The 12,431-nt window shown below is 47.5% G+C and overlaps 6 protein-coding genes across 6 annotated transcripts; 2 read left to right on the forward strand and 4 right to left on the reverse strand.

The window, feature by feature from the left end:
• Positions 1-94: 94 nt before the first annotated feature.
• On the forward strand, positions 95-1,044 carry BO87DRAFT_386967 (uncharacterized protein; the record flags this gene model as incomplete). Its single annotated transcript, XM_025624784.1, has 4 exons — positions 95-133; positions 220-245; positions 539-927; positions 1,022-1,044. The coding sequence occupies 4 exons, from the start codon at positions 95-97 to the stop codon at positions 1,042-1,044; spliced, it is 477 nt and encodes a 158-aa protein (XP_025479472.1).
• BO87DRAFT_359446 (uncharacterized protein) lies at positions 998-2,337 on the reverse strand. Its single transcript, XM_025621516.1, has one exon. The coding sequence runs from the start codon at positions 2,198-2,200 to the stop codon at positions 1,256-1,258; it is 945 nt and encodes a 314-aa protein (XP_025479473.1). The 5' UTR covers positions 2,201-2,337; the 3' UTR covers positions 998-1,255.
• Positions 2,338-2,701: 364 nt separating this feature from the next.
• Positions 2,702-4,159, reverse strand: BO87DRAFT_308851 (mercuric reductase; the record flags this gene model as incomplete). The annotated part of the gene is made up of 1 exon (XM_025619444.1): positions 2,702-4,159. One exon carries the CDS (start codon positions 4,157-4,159, stop codon positions 2,702-2,704), a length of 1,458 nt encoding a protein of 485 aa, XP_025479474.1.
• A 648-nt stretch (positions 4,160-4,807) lies between these two features.
• Positions 4,808-5,904, reverse strand: BO87DRAFT_436592 (uncharacterized protein; the record flags this gene model as incomplete). Its single annotated transcript, XM_025627830.1, has 2 exons — positions 5,380-5,904; positions 4,808-5,286 (listed from the first exon to the last, which is right to left on the reverse strand). Exons 1-2 carry the CDS (start codon positions 5,834-5,836, stop codon positions 4,808-4,810), a joined length of 936 nt encoding a protein of 311 aa, XP_025479475.1. The 5' UTR covers positions 5,837-5,904.
• A 2,091-nt stretch (positions 5,905-7,995) lies between these two features.
• On the forward strand, positions 7,996-10,152 carry BO87DRAFT_436595 (ankyrin repeat domain-containing protein; the record flags this gene model as incomplete). The annotated part of the gene is made up of 1 exon (XM_025627831.1): positions 7,996-10,152. The coding sequence occupies one exon, from the start codon at positions 7,996-7,998 to the stop codon at positions 10,150-10,152; it is 2,157 nt and encodes a 718-aa protein (XP_025479476.1).
• Positions 10,153-10,432: 280 nt separating this feature from the next.
• Positions 10,433-12,208, reverse strand: BO87DRAFT_309179 (putative pantothenate transporter; the record flags this gene model as incomplete). The annotated part of the gene is made up of 8 exons (XM_025619457.1): positions 10,433-10,606; positions 10,662-10,770; positions 10,820-11,062; positions 11,116-11,491; positions 11,545-11,696; positions 11,746-11,896; positions 12,012-12,061; positions 12,108-12,208. The coding sequence occupies 8 exons, from the start codon at positions 12,206-12,208 to the stop codon at positions 10,433-10,435; spliced, it is 1,356 nt and encodes a 451-aa protein (XP_025479477.1).
• Positions 12,209-12,431: the final 223 nt, after the last annotated feature.

Raw genomic sequence — 12,431 nt, forward strand, 5'->3', positions numbered from 1 at the left:
AGAAGGACGGTAAGGCTTGACTCATTTGTTAAATGATATCCAAATATCATACATCATAGCAGTGTATATAGTTCTGATCTCAGTATACTCGAAAATGTCTGTGGCTGGTTCGACATCATCTACCGCAATAGTAGTAAGCATGAGTCATGCTTGTACTTTGACCTCGCTGATGAGGAAATCTTCCTATAGACAACTGCCCCGACGACATGTCGATGACAGGAACCGAGTCCCGAGATTAGTCATAAGTAGGTCATCTTGACAATTATACTCAGTAAGGAAACTCTTCAACTCCTTGCCAGCGTGGTCTTTCTATAACTATCCATCCACAGCTGCCTCCCTGCTACTACACCTCAACTATCAGTATAACTACATCGTCTACCTTTAGCTAATATCTTACGCAACCAACGACGACGGATTCAACATCACCATCACTATTATCCTCGTCCAAGGATCCGGATTCCAAAGACACTACTATTGGGTCTCCATCAACTTCTCCGGTCACAATTTCAGACCTGAAGTGTTCCTCCATATCTTCCAGCTTGTGGTATCGCCTGCATGTTCTCATCTTCGACCTCAACAATTTCAGCAACACCTCGTCCAGGAAACGTCTTGAGAGCGTCATAGACCCTTCTTTTATTGGCAAACCATATTTCACAGACGAAGAAGCCGAAAAAATAAAATCTACTGTGATCAACAGTACGGGAGGAACATTCTCTCAAGCACTAGAGGAGGGCTTGAATGAACGGCTTGAACGACGAAACAAGAAGCGTGTTGAGAGTGGCGACTATCGAGTCTGCGCGGCACATGACCTAGCTCCTCTGATGGCACGTGCACTGGGGGTTGATTTAAAACAGATGGCCAAAGACAAAGAGTTTGCTGGGCTCATTGAGAAGAAAGGGCTGAATTTGCAAGGAGAAATCTGGGGAGGTATGAAGAAAAAATCATTTTCTCCGAAAAAGAAGAGACGATAGGAAGTTGTTATCCCATTGTTTCTTCTATTCGTTCTACTACTCTAATGAAGAAGCCGATTCTCGATGTCGTTGAAAGATCAGCTTTGCTGCCGAGCTTGTACTATATTCTACGCCTATCACTCCGTCGGAAGTCTTAGACAGTCTACAGAGTGACCTATGAGATTGGAAGGGTCTTTCTACAAAATGTGCTGTTCAGCCTGAACGTTGTAATCATGTAAACCTGCAGAAGTACTAGAACGGCGTCATAATGTAAGGCCCGTAGCGTCAGTATATATGGAATTAAATCATACAGCCCGTTGTAACCTCTGCAACTGTCGGAAAGTCTTCGACCACAGTATTTGTGCATAAAGAACATGCGCCTCATAAAGCAGCCAGGGCAACATCTTGAAGTCCCGTTCTGGTTGGCCAAGAGGATACAAATTCGTGCACTCAACAGTGACATATGTTATCCTCGCCTTGTCATCCGAAATCTTTTCGACAATGAACTCCTGAAATCCACCCTCCATGGATCGCCACGGTAGGCCATACGATGCAGCCTTGTCAACTCCTTCGACCAAAGCTTTTGGAAACATCCAGTACATCACAGCACCAGCTGTATTCTTAGCACCTCCATACTTGACAGCTTCTTCATTAGAACAAAATTCCGTGACCGGCTTCGGAGTATCAGAAGGCAAGTCCGATGGGCGAACATTGATCCCACGCTCCGAATCCCAGGTCCCAAGCATAAACGCTCCCATCTCGCTTGGGCGTCCAAATAAACGAGAAGAAGTGGCAAAGGATAACGGCGGCACATCTCTGTCCAAAACCGATGTTTCTAAACCTGTCGCGCGTGCATCTACAAATGCAGCAACGAGATTCTTTGATAGACTATGCAAGCCTTGCTTCTTGTCATCCTTGCCATCGTCACTGAACAGCCCATATTGCGAAAGTTGCGACATAGGCACCTCTGCTTGGACTGCTACAAAGGATGGGACCCAGTAGGTCTTTTCGCCGCCTGACCATGATGATAGCAGAGTTGTTTTTGTAACGCCCAATGGTGTCGGCGTGGCTTCTTCAGATGGTATTTCAATTAGGTTGCGACATGCGCTTGCCTTTGTGAGTTTTGTGATTGCAATCGTCGGGCATGACTGGTTGAGTCGTCGCTTGGTGACATAGGCGACCGCGCTGCTGACGGTTACTATGGTGAGCGCTCCTGTCAGGAGGGGTCGATGTCGGATGAAGTTTGCCATGAGAGAATAAAGAGAGGAATTAAAATGGTATGCTGGAGACAATTGTGGTGGAAGGGTTTCGTCGGTTTCAGGTAAAAGAGCAGCGGGCAACCCAAGCGATGTGGAGGTGAACAGGGGAAGTCTGTTGTGAACTTCAGTTTTCAAGATTCTTTATGATAATCAGCATGTACTGGATACTGAGAAACAATCCGAAGTATTTAAGTGAAAATAAGACATATAGTTGCTCTGGTCAAGATATCCAAATCTCGGGTGATCTCGGGGGAGGCTACCGTGAGTCAGAAGGATCCGAAACCACCCGCTTTCAGCCCCAAACAAGGAGTCAACAACACATCACAAGATCAATGATGCGCTTTTTGATTGAGGAATCCACACTCGGCCCGCATTGGTTACAAATAAACTTTGTTATCAAGGAAATAGGTTTGATTGGGTGCTCACACTGTATGTGGAGGAATGGGTACAAAAGATTCACACCATATGGGCAGACTTCTTCAAGTAACGTACTCATTTCAGGAATCCCCACAGGTTATTCAAGCTTTCCGCAAAAGTTGGATGGGCAAACACGGCATCTTGCAGTTTTTTATAAGGTAGATTCCCCATCATGGCCGTCTGCACAACACTCATTATTTCGCCGCCCTCAACGCCTAAGCATGAAAATCCCAAGATCTGTCCAGTCTCCCCGTCAATCACAGCCTTCATGGCACCTCTTGTCTCATCCGTTTCCAACGCCCTGGCCACATAGCTCATTGGCATCTGCGCAGTCAGAATCTTCCGGCCCGGCCACCTTTCCCTTGCCTCCTGCTCATGCAGCCCGACATGACCGAACTGAGGGTCCGTATAGGCGACATACGGGACGATTCGATCTCGAATCGAGAGCCGCTCACATGTAGATGTAGACTCCAACAATGTGGGCCCGAGTACTCGGAAATCGTCGTATGAGATATGCGTGAAGGATGGCGGGCCCTTGACGTCTCCAATGGCATAGATTGACGGCGCAGATGTTTCCAAAAACTCATTTGTCACGACATAACCTCTCTTATCCATCTTCACGCCTGCAGCAGCAGCACTCAGTCGCTCGGTATTTGGTACCCTCCCACTTGCAAAGAGAATATGCGTGGCCTCTTTGACGACTTCCCTCCCCTGCCGTGTCTCGACTGCGACATCAAACACACCCTCAGAGACATTCTCAAACCGGACCGGGGTATTCTGCAGGCGGACCTCGATTCCATCGTTCCGGAATATCTCCAGCAACATGTCTGCCAACTCCCTGTCCTCTCTTGGAAGCAACTGCTCTCCTCTCTGCAGCACCGTCACCTTAGCCCCAAGCCTCCTAAATAGCTGTCCGAACTCCACCCCTATATACCCACCCCCAACGACCACCAAATGCCGCGGCACCTCTCCCAGCTCCATAATAGACGTAGAGTCCAGTACCTTTTCATTCGGAACCTGTTCCAGTCCCCCAAGCATAACCTTCCCAGGCCGACACCCCGTATTGATCACAATTCTGTCCCCCCTGACAACCCTCTCATTCCCATTGCTCCCGTCCATAACCACTATCGTCTTCGCATCCACAAAACTTGCCTCTCCGATAATGACATCTACCCCCGCATCCCGAAGTCTCTTCTCACCTCCTGCCCGGAACGAATCCACAATATCCCTCTTCCGCTGCCTGATCTTCTTCATGTCAATCACCACTTTATTATCATTATCCCCCTCTTTAAAACCAGATGTATTCGGTGTATGAACACCATATTCCCCACCCCTCCGAGCAAGATACGCGACCCTCCCCGACGCAATCATCGTCTTGGTCGGCGTGCACCCATCATTCACGCAGCAGCCGCCAATATGTTCTCGCTCAATGAGTGCGGTTTTGTGGTTTGCGAGCGCGAGAGCTCGGGCAAGCGGCGTGCCGCCTTGGCCGGAGCCGATGATTATCGTATCGTATTGGGTGGGGGCAGACATTGTTTGGATTAGGTGGTGCTTTAGGGGATGTCGGAGGATGGGGCGGTACATTCCTTTTGCTTGGATGCTGGGATAGTTATGTTCGGGATGGTGGGTGAGGGAAGGGAGACGGTCATGATGGGGTTGTTAGGGGGGAAGTATATACTTAGTATACGAGATTTAGGTGGATACAAAGAAATGAGGGGTAATGGAAAAGACGGATCATGATTAGATCATTGACGTTTGGTTGAGGATGGTCTGGATCGCCGGTAAGAGATCGGATGGATTATGATGGGTTGGGGTTCCGTGGGCGAGTGCGGGATGCCATGTGCCTTTTCCCCTTCGGAGGGTAGTATGTGGTATAAGAGCAAATGGATGAATTGGGCTGCTTACTTGAGCACTCTCCGGGAGTAGTACAATTGGCGATTTCTGGATGAGGTGGGATACGATGTTGCATTGTCAGAGCGGCACTTTACCGTCTTTTTGCTGATGCAACATTGCTTTCAATCCTCGGGAAGTGGGTTGTAAAACACAGAATAAATTTGATAATTCATAACCTGCTGTCTGCCGATTATGACATGCGTATTCAAAAGTTATATTGCAGAAAGCTATATGTTGAATAAGATAGTTGTCGCTAGGTATGTATAACTTCAACTATAACTATGCACTTCATGTTATTGCAAGATCTCTCGGATCCTGGCCGAGCCAGTCAGACTCCCACTGACGTTTCAGTACTTCTTTGGCTCCAGTCTTCTCCAATCTGGCCGCATCCCACATAACGTATCCCCATTTCCGTACCTTATCCTTGATAAAGTACCCCACCAGACTGCTGTATGTGCCTTCCCATATAAGGGTCCACGCCAGTGGAGGATGGGTCGTGTCTGTACTTGGCACTACTACATCTCCAAGAAAAGGTAAAGGATCCCGTCGCCCTTGCTTTCTGTCGCGAAGAGATGGTTTGCTTCTCCGACGCTTGTTCTGGACGTTTAATCCTATGTCATCATTGTTCAATAAGCAGAAAGTCTGCCGTCCGATATGATTTCGCATAGTCGAAACAAGGTGATTATGATCCTTGATTTTAAAAAAAACCGTGTGCAGGAAGTTGAGGCCCAGGGCTATTGTGCCATTTAGAAGGCAATCCCTCGTAACTATAGAATTGAGACAAGATTAGCTGGGACAAATCCTGAGATTGTTGAATCTGAAATAAGGTAGCAATGGAGTAAATTGGGGTCTCAACGTACAGGGATGGTCAAAATCAAAGAAGCCAGCCGGCATCGACCGCTGCTGGCCAGGAATAGCAGGGGGGCCGGGACACAAATCGCGATAAATCCTGGAAAATATATGGTCATATTTCACCTTTGCGAAGGTTTTGATACAGAAGATCTCCTCCACTTCCCATGGTTCAAAGAAAGAGAACTGAAGCTCCATAAACTTCCACCCATCGAGTTGTGGACCGTGTCTGTCTTGGGTATCAGGGCAGATGTGGAATAGGTTACTCCAGAGCTGAAAGCGATACATGGACCGCAGCAGTCGCATCTCTTCCGTTGTACTAAGTTTTGTATTATATGGCCTGGTCCCAGTCCGCCAGGCTAGATTGCCGAGCGACCAAGCAATATATTCCTGCATGAGCGGCCGCACAATACCAAGGTGGAATGCTGCCATGTCTGCAATCTCATCCATAGTGGGATTATCATCCATTATGGAATACTGGGGCAACGCTTGACGCGCTTGGTAGACGTCCAGACAATGGAGGACCGCGTCCGGCATGTATTTCTCAGCAAATTGGAAACGTGCCGAGACATAACAAACTATAGCTTCGACAGTGGCGGTCTTCAATGTTCCATCCATACAACTGGCGAGCAAGTGCCTCCGATTTGAGAGATACTGACCATGGTAGACAGGCGAAGCCTGTACCAGAGCTTTGAGCCCGTCCAGATCCAGGATTGACAAGACATGATCTCGAAGTTCAGGTGGGAGTCTTTCGAGACGAGAATCCCTATCACAGTGTTGCTGAAATGGCCGTGCCTGATTTTGGGACTCTCGTGAGACTGGTACTAGCGAAGGTGATGAAATAGCCGGATGAGTAGTCTGCAAATCCGCACGGTCTCGAGGCACGGCATCTGCTGCAGATGAAGAGAAGCCATCAGGCTCGTACTTGAACTTTGTTAGTATGTCCTTTTCCATCTTGCACACAATGCTTAACGCCAAGTTACTGGTATGGGTTTGATGAATGAATGAAGGAAGCAACGTGAAAAAGTAAAATAGAACTTCCGGCAAAATGACTGCCTACGAAGCACCATATTATATACTGTACAAAACTGGAACCACAACGAAGTGGCGCAGGAGGTTTGTTGCACTATCGCATTACCAACATTCTGCGGAGTACTCCGACAAGATTAACAGGACATGAGATAGGGATGTTGAAATACACCCTGATCTTTGTGACAACCGGGATCAACAGGCTACTAATTTTACAGTACCGCGACAGGCCCCGCAGCCTATATTTTACCATTGTGCACTATGAAGTGAGGCTTAAGGCCAGGTCATCTGAATGCTGGTACGTTAGGCAAGCTCCTAGCACTAGGGCTATCTGCAAAATTGGTACGGTAATGAAGACGAAAGTTCCAACGACTCTCTTTCCCATCCCCCTGCTTTTTTTCAGATCTCTTCATTTGGTTTCCGACAAACTTTGATTGGGACTAATGCTAAATATGGCATATCTAGACTCTGGCGCAAAGGGGCTGTAGAGTGGCTGTATACTATACAATATGAGAACCCATGCAACCTGAGGGAGTCATGTTTTTCTACCTATATACGCCCCAATCACTCCTCAGGATCACGAGGTTTACCACTTCTGCACACCGATACCAGGTGCTACCGGTCACACACGATGCAAGTAGCAGCAATATGCCCTTCTGAAAGATGCTTGGCTCGCCCAAGCGCAACATGCCTTGGCGTATGGAAATTTGCAGCGGTACTAGACGGATTTAGGCTTTTCATTACACTTTCTTTCTTTGTCAACAGCAGCCTCGGTCCAGGACCATCGCTCTTTGTTCTTCACAAAAGTATGGTTCTAAATCTCTTCATCGTGATGTGTATCAAGTTGCTTCCGCCCCATGAAAATTTAAATACGGATTGTACCTTCGCTAGTTTCTGGTGTATTGCGAAGCCCGGGACATTCAATGGAGGACAATGGAGGGTGGTGGAATGTCTCTTATTTAGAATTGGGTTAGAGGTTCGGATTATCTTAACACTCTTTCATCGCCCTCACGACGAACCCCTTCTTTCTTCCGTCAAGCGTCGGGAGATAGTGGAATACCTTCTATTGTCCTATAACCCAACGTTCTTGACCCCTCGATAAACAATGGGCCTCACCGCTTTACCCATGGTAGACGACCTTGAAATACAGGCGATACCCAATCATGGCGTAGATTCTAACAAAGGAGTACAATAGCTCCGCCAGTTGAATGAATGCCGAGATTGGCAATCTCCAGCCCTAATGCGAGGCTCAAATGGACATGTGCACTACCAAAATGATAGCGATTGCTCGGCTGGTAGTGGGAAAACATAGATAACCTTTCAGCTTCTAAGCCATGAATTAATGCCTTCCCTGTCCTTTCATAGCCACCTCAATTGCAGCGGCCGTTACCTTTTCATAAACAATGGCGACCTCTTCATTCATATGCAGCCATGAAAGAAATAAGAACACACCAGTAAGCATATATAGTCCCAACATGCAGACGCACATGTACTATCCAGAAAGGAGACTCAGGCGTCGCAAGCCATCTGGGTGAATCAATCATCAACGGGCTGGTCTCTTAACCTACAACATTGATTGATTGCACTCACCAAGCACCATGGCCAATCTCAACGAACTCCCCACTGAAACCCTGCTAGAAATACTAAGCTACATAGATTACAACCGCGATTTGACAGCGCTTTCACAGACTAGTCGTCGGCTTTACAATCTTACTAGCAAGTCGATCGACCAGGCCATCCGAAATATCTTTGATAATTGCCACATCTACCCCGACGAAAGCGGTGCGTTGCGAAATGCAACATTCAACGGCAATACGAATTGTGTACGCAGGATTTTACGAGCTGGAATCTCCCCAAACTTCCATCTTAGGTTATGTTGTCAAGGTGAACCCATCCATGTTGCGGCGAGAAGGGGATATGCGGACCTAGTTCGTATGTTCATAGAGCTCGGTGTCGATCCGAACGCGAGAAAAGCCCGGAATGACTTTTGTTACGAAAACACTCCTCTTCTGTCCGCAATATCGGACGGCCATGAAGAAGTTGTCCGAGTACTGATCGAGCACGGAGCAGAGTTGGAATACACCGCGGAACATAGAAGCTATGAGCAGCCTCTCTCTGAGGCCACAAGTAGGGGTCACTATGGAATAGTGAAACTGCTACTGGAACATGGTTGCAATCCGCGAACACCGAACTTCCTAAAGTACTCGGACAGGTCGGCATTCGAGATCGCTGGTGGTAGGAACTTGCCTATTTTACGCATGTTTGTGGGGTCCGACATACCACAGGACTACTTTTCTGCTCCTGAGAACCATTCTGGCAATATGGTAATCGAGGCGATGAGAAGGAATGATATGCCACTGGTCAAATTTCTTTTGGACCACGGTGCTGAGTTCAATATGGCAAATAATGGGTTGACTCATTGCCCGGACCGTCCTTCTAACATGTACTTGTGGGATGACGTTTTGTACCACGTCGGACGCTTGTCAGTCACGTTCTCTGAAGAAGCAGGTTACTTGCTTCGAAAGATAGATGTTGATAACATCATCAATGAAAGAAATATCTCCGCGATTATGCGCCTCGCTACTGGTGCGGGACGTGGTGGCAATATAGGTCTGCTAAAGCGGTTGCTAGACCTTGACTGGATACACACACACCCAGCTGTTACACCAGAAATTTGGCAAGATATTATGACTTCGTGTATGGCAGAGGCGGCTATTGGAGGTCATCTCGAAGTTGTCAGACTGTCACTCGACCGTGGTGCAGATCCTAACGATTCAGTATTTTGGAAGCGGAGTGAAGTACGCGCACCACCTCTCCATAATGCAATCGAAGGAGGATACACGAAAATTGTCGAGCTACTGCTAGATAGAGGAGCCAACCCGTTCCCAAAAAATTGCAAGACTGCCTTCGAAAAAGCAACCGCTCGATATGCACCACGATTAACGCCGCGGGCACGGTATGATATCGTCCAGCTTCTAGTCAACAGAAATCTCGTTGAAGCCGATCAGGTTTGGGTGGATACAGGCTTCTTTAATCCGAAGGTACCGGTCCGAAGAACCATCAAAAGAGCCGTCCGCGCGGGGGTAGAGATATTCCACCTGGTTCGGCAGCATCTCGACGTCAAACTCGATGTGGGAAACGACAACCATAAGTTGGCATTTGAAGAAGCTGTAGAGCAAGTTGACACTACAATCATAAAGGAATTCCTTGAAGCAGGATTCAATCCCAATCTTCCCGACAGGCTTCTGATCAAGGCAATAAGTAACTATTGGGGCCGAAACACTAGAGAGGAAGTTGTTGACCTCCTGCTGATGTACGGAGCGGATATCAATTCACGATATCCGGAAACAGATATGCCCCATATCTTCAGTGGAATATATGGCCACACGTATTGCTCAGAGAAGGATGTTAGGTTCCTTTTGCAGAAAGGCGCCGACCCGTTTGTTGTCAACCGGTCTGGTGAACATCTATTCGTGAAGGTAGCAACGGAAGGCCAGCTAAGCATTGTGAAAGGCGTGCTGGGGCACTTTGATGGGGAAGGGATTCCCTTTGCTCGTGTCAAATCTATGGTTGAGAAGGCTGCGAGGGCCGCAGGCAGCGCTGCGGATACTGCGATGGCTTCGGCGTATGAAGTAAATCCTGAAGATATTTTCCTCAGTGATGACGCGTTTGGGAAGGCCAGGAAAATTGCCAGAGTGGAGGAGTACATATGGCGCTGGTACTGGCGCAATATGTACCCTTGTCCGGAGAGCTAACCATGTCCTTTCATTCTCGTCAAACTTTGATATTTCGCCGCAAATGTGCTGAGAAGTCCAGATTCCTTCGCCCTAACGGTCTCCATTCTCGCATGACTGACGCCGATGCTACCTATGAACATCAAGTTCTGTCTTTAACACTAGAATCGACCTCCACCACAATCGGTTCGCCATCCTCCGTTCCACTTTCTGTTTCGGGACCACTATATAGTACCTCTTTTGCTTTCTGCTCTCTGGATCTTGCGTTAGCAAATATAATGGGAAACTGGGTATACTTAATCTACCTTCTATATATCAATGTTGCTGCAATGAACCCCGCCCACAGTAAAAAGAAAAAAGCGAATGCGGCGGGCCACCCCTTTCGCCACCGCGGAGCACCGTCCGGACCAGCAGTAGGAAAAAGAAGCAATGGAACCCATATTTGAAAGGAATAGCCGAAAGTCATCATCGAGCCCTGCCAATAGTTAGTGTTCTGTTCTGTCTGCTATCCAGATAGTCTATTGAGGTACCATGATGAGCGCCCGTTCTTCAGAATCATCCTTTACAATTGTATTAACAGTCGAATATAGAATAGGACTTGTGCACCCGGCCGCGCCAAAGAGGTACCATGCGACAAACCTATGATCCTGTCAGCAGGACAATATACGCATGTGAGATGTACACTTACTTCAAGGCCTTTGGTATGTTCCAAATAATCATACACAGCGAAGAGAATAAACAGCATGTGGACGCAATAGTGTAAATAAGCCATGATGGATAAATTGCAGCAAGCGTGGTCCCTAACCACGAAGCAACGATATTGATCGCGTAGGTCACTGTCGGCATTTTGTTGACCTGTGGCACTGAGTAGCCTTCTGCCTCTAGCCAGAGGTTCATATAAGAGGTAGGATAAGAAGATATAATCATGCACCTAAGACATAAGGGATTAGCTTTTTCTCAAGTTTAAAACCAAGTCTGTCTTACGCATAACAAAGGACGAAGACCCAGATATGCCAGCGCTTAAGTGTGCGTTTGAAGACATCAAGTGTCACCCTTCCCGGACGACGGATGTTCGCTCTTCGTGCCCGGTCCTTGGCCAAGGAAATATCATCTTCTGACAGGAAGAAGGGTCGTGGGGAATCCGGAATCCCCGGGAACACTAAAAAACCAATAATGGCGACGGGAATAGTGAAGATTCCGTCTATAATAAACAGCCATTTCCATCCAGGCATGCCGCCCACTCCGGATAGGTTGGTGTAGGCTGCGGATTGCAGGTATCCGCTTACCATGGTTCCAAGCGCGTTGCAAATAAACCATGTTCCAGCTCTTTTGAAGAGTTCGGGGCCAGAGTACCAGGAGCCTTCAGTATCAGTTAGCCTACTGAAATGACGGTTGAAGTGCCGAAAAGCTAACCGAGAATAAAGTGTGTTCCAGCAAAGACAGGAGCCTCGAACATGCCAACGAGAAATCGAAGTGCATATAGCTGGCTGACATTTGTGACTCGACTTTGTGCAAAGGTGCATATACCCCAGAGAATTTCAAGGGAAGGGAGCAGCCATCTCGCCCTAATCCTCTTAGTTATGCATTTCTCCCGAATCATGGACAGTAACATACAGCGTCGGTCGCGACATCAACAGCAGACCAGGAACTTGGAAGACAACGTATGCAGTGTAATAGCAGACGTTGAAATAGTTAAGTTGGTTGCCATTTAGACTGAAGTCTTCCTTTAGGCCGCTGACATACGCGTTGCTGATGTTGGTCTGGTCTGGAATACATTAGCATCGGTGGAGGTTGCAGTCTCACGACAGGCATACCCAAGTACTTCACGAAAACTAATTACAGTCAATTAATACTCTGTATTTTTCCAGGGGGCAGCTTACAGCATAGACATGCGAATACCAGAATGGATAAATCCAGCTTGAAGAGCAACCTAGATGATGAGTATACTATGGCCAAACCCAGAGGGGACAACGTACTTTCGCTCATTTGTCGGATAATTGGATGGATACCAATTGAACACCTCTTTGAAAAGCCCCCAAACACCAATTTTCCGTGTCTTTGAGTCGCTGCCGGACATATTACCGAGCCCTTGTCTCCTCGTGTCGGACAATTCTCCTGTGAAAACTTCCTCTGGCAGGGGCATGTTCCATGGTTCGGCAAGATCTTTAACTGATCATTGAATACCCCTCTCCATGATAGAATTATTGAGTGGAGCTGTTTTGACATATTTGCCATTATGCCATTCATTGTCGTGATGGGAAAGCAACACATTCTGATAGGGTTATTCGGACCTGTTAGCT

This window comes from Aspergillus neoniger (assembly GCF_003184625.1).
Source record: "Aspergillus neoniger CBS 115656 unplaced genomic scaffold BO87scaffold_17, whole genome shotgun sequence".
Lineage (NCBI taxonomy): Eukaryota > Fungi > Ascomycota > Eurotiomycetes > Eurotiales > Aspergillaceae > Aspergillus > Aspergillus neoniger.